At 47.7% G+C, this 5,587-nt stretch overlaps 1 protein-coding gene across 1 annotated transcript in view; it reads left to right on the forward strand.

The window, feature by feature from the left end:
• ANKRD31 (ankyrin repeat domain 31) overlaps positions 1-5,587 on the forward strand; it is a 136,574-nt gene that overhangs the window by 24,816 nt on the left and 106,171 nt on the right. The window contains 1 exon segment of the mRNA XM_019531705.1: positions 3,296-3,480. Within this exon segment, the coding sequence (XP_019387250.1) occupies positions 3,296-3,480 (185 nt within the window).

A 5,587-nucleotide genomic window follows, 5' to 3' on the forward strand; every position in this document is an offset into this window, starting at 1 on the left:
CGTTTAACCCCAGTACTCTTTCCTGCCATGGCAGGGGGTCGGACTAGATGATCTACTCAGGTCCCTTCTGACCCTAGAAACTATGAAACTATATTATTTGCTTATATATTCCCCATCACTGTAAAGCATAAGCACCTCACAAGTATTTAAAATAATATTTCTCTTTTTAGCGTTTAAGATAATAAGCCTGATTAGCTTAAAGGTTTTTTTAATATGTATTTTTATACATTAGAATTTCTGTGTTGTGTGTGCACGTGAGGAACTTGCAAAAAGTAGGAAATAGAGGTTGGGACATGCAGTGCCATAGTAAGTGTGGGGGCGAGTGGAGCAACTGCCTGGGATGCTGAAGTGAAGGGGATCCAACAGGCACTGCCAAGCCAGGGTGGGGTGTGGGCTTTCCAGTTGGTGCTCTCAGGCTTTCTAGTTGGTATGTTTTCAGTCTGAGGGCAGAGCCTCCAGAGGGGATAAAAGCCTGTGTGCCCAGCATATTTGACAAGGGACAGTGAAGACAGGGCTGCAGAAGAGCTGGTAGAGCTGACTAGCAGGGCAATGCAGTTGCCCCAAAAGCACCCTGAAGACACCTTTGCCAAGTGGGATGCAGCAAGCGGCTGCGTCCCAGCCCTGCCGTGGCATCAGTGCACAGGTCAGTGCGCAGAGAGTCCTGAGAGCTGAAGGGACCCCACGGCTGCATGAGGCAATGAGGCTCCCCATCTCTGCACAAGGCAGGAGCCCTCGGTGCACAGGGCTGGCCGAGCTGAGGGGATGCTGTGTTTGTAGGAGGAAGTGTGGGTCCCCATCCCTGCATGAGGCAGGAGCCCTCAGTGCACAGGGAGGTGCACAGGGCTGGTAGAGTTGAAGGGACCCCTGCAGCTGCGTGGGGCAGCATGGGTCCCCAACCCTGCACAAGGCAGGCACTCTCCTCAGTGTACAGGGAGGTGCATGCGACTTGGAGAGCTGACGAGATCCATCCCTACAAATGGCAGGGACCCCTTGGTGCACAGGGTGGTGCATGGGGCCAGGAGAGAGGGCTGACAGGCCAGGTAGCTGCATGAGGCAGCTCAGGCCTTCTTGTTGCAAGTGGCTGCAGGACAGAATGACCACCCCAGCAAGAGGGGGGAGCCTCTGCAGCTACCCCCAAAGAGAGAGAGACGAGCCAAGCTTTCCCGACTGCTGGGAGCCGTGAGTGATCTAAAAAGGGGCTTGCAGTCCCAAGGAGGAGATGAGGATTTCCACAGGGGAGGAGGACTACCCCAGTTTTGCTGTCACTGGGCCAGGCTAGGCATGTGGTCTAGATGAGGGAGATAGTGTTGATATGGTAACCTGCTCTTTTCCCCTGGTATCACTCCTTCTGTTGAGCATTGTTGTTGTCTTTGTTCTTTATATTGTTGGGGCCTTTGCTGTAAACTTGTGTACCTATTGTTGTATTGTGAAATAATTATGAGCTGTCTCATTTAACCTGCTAAGGGTTTAGTTAGGCTCCCTCTACATGTTACAGGTATTGTGCAATTGTCTGGTTAATTGAGTAATTAATTACCTTTGAAACATGCTAAGGGGGCCCCTGCAAGGGCACCCCCTTATTCAGTATTTGCTTTGATGGTATCCGTTATCTTTATGTACTGAATCCTAATAATGTAATTTCACTTATGTACATTTAGCCTAGTGATTTATCCTTGCTGAGTTTTGTCTACTGACCTATTGTTTAATTTGTGTTGTTACTGTTGACTGTTCCCTTGCCCACTGCCTGGAGAGTCCGCTGAGAGTAGGAGCTATACACCAGCGGGAAGGCCAAAGAGGGTCAAAGCCTATGCAGATATAGTGCCTTTGTCTTTCATACCCAGCTGAGATTGCCTGGGTTTACGTTCAACAAGAGTCATTGTTTTGTGAACTAATATTTGTAAATAGTATGTGTGTGTGTGTGTGTGTGTTTCTATATGTTTATGGACATTGTACTGTACAATCAAACCTGTAAATAGTTAAATATTTTTGGGTGTACCTGGTCTCTGCTGTGCTTTGCTCAGTAGAGGAGGGAGGTGAGCTGGTCTAAAGCTAGGTGGTCACGCTCCCACAGCGCGCTCACACCTGCTAACATCCCTTCAATTGAAGAGGGGGTACCAACCACATACCACCTGGGCTACACAAGCATAGATCACTCATGTTAAATCTCCTGTAAAGACATAACATTAGTGTCTAAGACCACGGTATTTTTTATCATATTAACCTTAGTTCATTAGGAACTGGTTTTATTGGACTCTTCTCTTTTGGCCTACTAAACAGCATTCAGATGGTAATGATACTGGTTACTACCAAGCCAGGCTGGATTGATTATTTCCCTAGTGATGGAAAACTTTGTCTGATTCAGTTTCTTGAGCCATCCAGTTCCCTTGATTAACTGCTCTTATTGAGGCTCCCTCTACATGTTACAGGTATTGTGCAATTGTCTGGTTAATTGAGTAATTAATTATCTTTGAAACCAGCTACATGTGCAAAGTATCTATCACAAATTAAAAAGTGCCAACCAGCTATAAAGTTAGACCTTGAAAATGTGGACTTACTCTAAAGCTGGTTGCTATTGAACTTTAATTTGCATATGTAGCAGGGTCTCCCCTGTAGCTGGAAGCTGCCTTTGCTTAAGGGACTCCCAGCTGCAGAAGCGCACTATGCCTAGCCTGAAACCCCTGAGCCCTGGGATCACAGTTTCTATGATCCCCAAAGCTTAGGGAGTGCATGAAACCCCTTAGCCCACACACACAGCCAGGGCCAAGAGTGTGAGGCACAGCCAGGACGAGAGCCCAATCAGGTGCAGGACTCGGTCCTGGCTGCATGTGGCCTCTGCAGCTGGAAGACCCCTCAGCAAAGTTGGTTCCCAGCTGTGGGAGCCTGCTTTTTTCCAATGCAGGAAGAGCCCAGAATTAGGCCCACCCTACACTGGCAATAAGGCATGATTGGATCTAATTTGTAATTCTGTAATCACACCTCCTGCCATGCATGTGTGTCCCATGCATTGGATCCAATCATATGCCTTTACCTACATCTGTAGAGGGGGCCTGATTCCTATGCCTGAACAACACAGCCTATTAGCTTGACAGCCTCCTTCTGTAGAGACCATATATTTGTAGAATTCTAACTTATTATTAATCAACCTTTTTTCCCCCCTTAGGGCACTTTCTTTCTCAATGCACACATATCATCTGTAAGACATTTTGCTTCCATATTTGCATGCACTAATCTGAGGCACAGCACTTCTTTTAATTGTTTGGTTACCAGCAGCTTGTAATTATTCTTCTTTTTGCCACAGCTTGCAGGTGACCAGAAGAAAAATGACATAGTGATTGCTGATTATTGGAATGTCACCTCCTCTGACAGGGAAGCTAATGAAGGGAATTCAAGTTCAAATAAGACTATTCTAGGTGTAGAAACTAGGAAAACAACTCCATATCCATTAAGGAGATCAGCACGATTAAAAGAAAACTTCACTAAAAAGTATGTAGAAGAAGCTTCCAGTTGTCATAAAATGCACACAGACACTCAGCAGGGGATATGCAGTAATGATACTTTAACAGGAACTAAACATTCAGGCCAAGAAATAAGCACAATATAACATAAAATCATATTTCTCTTTATACACCATTTCTTTTTTTCCCTCTATTTTATCAGCATGATAAATACATTCAAGTCTTTCCTCATTCATATTACATGTGTTACTAATTTTCTGAAAGGTAAAGCTTTTATATTTTCTTCAAAAATACTCAAATTTTGCTGTGATTTGCCCTTCATTCAATCTCATTTCAGTTAGCATGAATACACGGGGGGGGGGGTGTATGCATATACCTATATACGAACTATAGGCAGGATAAGAGCCCCCAAGGGGACACTTGCATGCCTATACACAAATGCCAGGAGCTTGGGGGATAAACAGGAGGAACTTATCCTCTTGCTGTACACAATAATTACGGAACTTGTCCTCTTGCCAAACACAAATAATTACGATGTCATAGGGATAACGGAGACCTGGTGGGACTCTACCCATGACTGGGCCATGGGTATAGATGGCTATACTCTGTATAGGAGAGATAGAGAGCTATACCCCTGCCCCTTTTGTCCACTCTATGTCAAGAAAAGCTACGTGTCCCTGCAAGCTGACATTGGCACCCACGGCGAATGACTTGAGACCCTCTGGGTTAAAATCCATGTGGAACACGGTACTGGTGACACAATGGTGGGAGTCTATTACAGACTCCCTAGCCAGGATCAAGGCCTTGACCAGGAGTTTGCCAGGGAATTGGCTGAGGCCATGTGCTCCCAGTGCATGGTTGTCAAGGGAGACTTCAACTACCCAGATATTGCATGGGAAGAGTGCTTGGCCAAATCCAAGCGGTTGCAAAGCTTTTTCTCATGCGTGGAAACCTCTATCTGATGCAGGAAGTCTGCGAGCCAACAAGAGGTAAAGTGCTGCTCAATCTGGTACTGGCAACTAGGGATGACCTAATCAGTGACTTAATGATCAAAGGGAAGCTGGGTGATGAGCTGATCACCTTCACTATCTGATGTAAAGCTGGCAAGTCAGTCAGTAATACAGAAGTCCTTGACTTCAGGAAAGCTGACTTCGACAAGCTAAGAAGGATTGTCAGTGAGGCCCTCAAGGGTCACAACCCAAAGGGGAGGGGAGTCCAGGATGAGTGGTTGCTCCTTAAGGGAGCAGTCCTGGATGTGCAAGCAAAGTCTATCCTGTCTTGGCGGAAAGGCAGCAAAAGGGCACAGCAGCCCCCTTGGCTCTCCAGGGAACTAGCGGACCTCCTGCATCTTAAAAGAAAGACCTACAAAGGTGGAGGACTGGATCCACCACCAGGGTGGAGTACTCTGCACTGGTCTGGACCTGCAGAGAGCAAACCAGGAAAGCCAAGGCTGTGATGGAACTCCAGCTAGCTACAAATATCAAGGACAATAAAAAGTCCTTTTTTAGATATGTGGGAGCCGAAGGAAAAGCAAGGGCAACATTGGACCCCTGCTAAACCAGATGGGACAACTGACAACCGACTCCCAGGAAAAAGCAAACTTGCTAAATGAGTACTTTGTGTCAGTTTTCTACCAGTCCCATGGGATGCCCCTGCCCACTACAGGACAGGGTGAGGGAGATTCCTTACCCTTCATCAAAACTGACTTTGTGAAAGAACATCTTGAAAGGCTGGATACCTTCAAGTCAGCCAGCCCTGATGGTTTACACCCAAGGGTTTACACCCGGGCCGGCTACAAATAACTGCGCTGAGCTCATCACCTCCGTGCTGGGAGCAGGGGAGAGACCGGGGCTGTGCAGCCCCAGGCCCCACCCTCTCTGAGGCGTGCCTGCATTTGCCGGTGCAGAGCTGGTGCCAGAGCCCAGCACAGCTGTTTGGAAGCTCCCAGCTGCAGTCATCCCGGCTCTAGGGAGTTGCTGCCAGTCGAGATCCCAGGCTGCTCCCAGCAGGCAGCTGGGATGTTGCAAGCCCTGCTTGGAGCAGCCTGGGCTCCAGCAGCTACCCAGAGCCAGGGTAGGTGCTGGCAGCCATAGCCCGAGCTAGGAGGCAGGGGCTTTGGGTGGGGGGGCAAGGGG

Source organism: Crocodylus porosus, unplaced genomic scaffold (genome assembly GCF_001723895.1).
Source record: "Crocodylus porosus isolate Cpor-Errol unplaced genomic scaffold, CroPor_comp1, whole genome shotgun sequence".
In the NCBI taxonomy this organism is placed as follows: Eukaryota; Metazoa; Chordata; order Crocodylia; family Crocodylidae; genus Crocodylus; species Crocodylus porosus.